Source organism: Oryzias melastigma, unplaced genomic scaffold (genome assembly GCF_002922805.2).
Source record: "Oryzias melastigma strain HK-1 unplaced genomic scaffold, ASM292280v2 sc07104, whole genome shotgun sequence".
In the NCBI taxonomy this organism is placed as follows: Eukaryota; Metazoa; Chordata; class Actinopteri; order Beloniformes; family Adrianichthyidae; genus Oryzias; species Oryzias melastigma.
The window spans coordinates 1-1219 of NW_023423666.1; the positions used below are offsets into that span (position 1 = coordinate 1).

Genomic DNA, 1219 nt, shown 5'->3' on the forward strand with positions numbered 1-1219 from the left:
TCCACTTAACCATGTTTTTTTTTATTGCACTTTCCATGAATATTTATCCTCTGTGGAGTTTTTGGGGATAAATGTACAAGTTTTTAGGGTTTTAGTTTTAAGATTGCAATGATTTTAATGTTACAAACAAACAAGTTTCCCCTTCAATTGATTATTTATTCATTTTTGCACTTAAGATTAATAAAAAAAAAACATTTTTACTTCAGTTTTACTTCATGTTTATCCTCTAAATAATTCAGACCAATTTAAATAATCGTTTTAGTTTTAAAGCGGTTCTGATTTTAATGTAATTACAAATGTTTCTCCTTAATTTTTGGTTTTTAATTGCACTTTATATGAATAGGACACACATTTCATAGAAAGTATGTTGTCATCTGTAATTGTAATTAACATAACCTAGCATGTCCTACACTAGATCCAGGGGGTACCCCTAAATGAATTAGATTTGAAGAAGTGACGTGTAAATATTAAAATGGAGTGTTCAGATGCGGAAAAAGTTGTCCCACCTCTTCACCCTGATGATCTGGTCCCTCATGGGTTTGATGTCCTGAAAGCTCTGCTGGTTGACCAGACTGTAGACCAGGATGAAGCCCTGGCCGTTCCGGATGTAGAGGTCCCTCATGGAGGCGAACTGCTCGGTCCCCGCCGTGTCCAGGATCTCCAGCACCGACGGGGACGAGTCCACCTCGATCTCCTTCCGGTAGAAATCCTCAATGGTCGGGTCGTACTTCTCTATGAAAGTCCCGGTGACGAACTGGACCGTGAGCGCGGACTTGCCCACCCCGCCGCTGCCCAGCACCACCACCTTGTACTCCCGCATGGCCCCGCAGAGCTGGATCCGTCACGCGCAGGAGCGCATCCCCGCAGCCGGCCGGCCTGCGCGCAGAGAGATGCTGTCACGGTCACGGGCGCGCGGCGGGATGCTGGAGCATCGATCCCGGGGATGCTCGGCCGCTAGATTCCCACGCTGCTATCCGGAAGGGACGCCGTTCCAAGGGCATTCATAATGCAGCGCGGCGGCGCGGGAAAACGAGGATCGGCTATTATTAGAAACGTCCGCGCGGCGCATGTTTGGCGGGACGCGAACGCTGCATCCCGCTGCACGACAGCCGAGTTAAAGGAGAAGCACCGAACCCGCCTCGTGAGGGCGGACGGCGGCGGCGCGGGGATCCACGCCTCTGGGTCGGCCGATGGGATGGAGATATGGAGCGCCATTAGG

General features: G+C 49.5%; 1 protein-coding gene across 1 annotated transcript; it reads right to left on the bottom strand.

Annotated features, from left to right (window-relative positions):
* Positions 1-6: 6 nt before the first annotated feature.
* Positions 7-1208, bottom strand: LOC112138164 (ras-related protein Rap-2a). The gene has a single exon (XM_024260737.2). It carries the CDS (start codon positions 818-820, stop codon positions 482-484), a length of 339 nt encoding a protein of 112 aa, XP_024116505.1. The 5' UTR covers positions 821-1208; the 3' UTR covers positions 7-481.
* Positions 1209-1219: the final 11 nt, after the last annotated feature.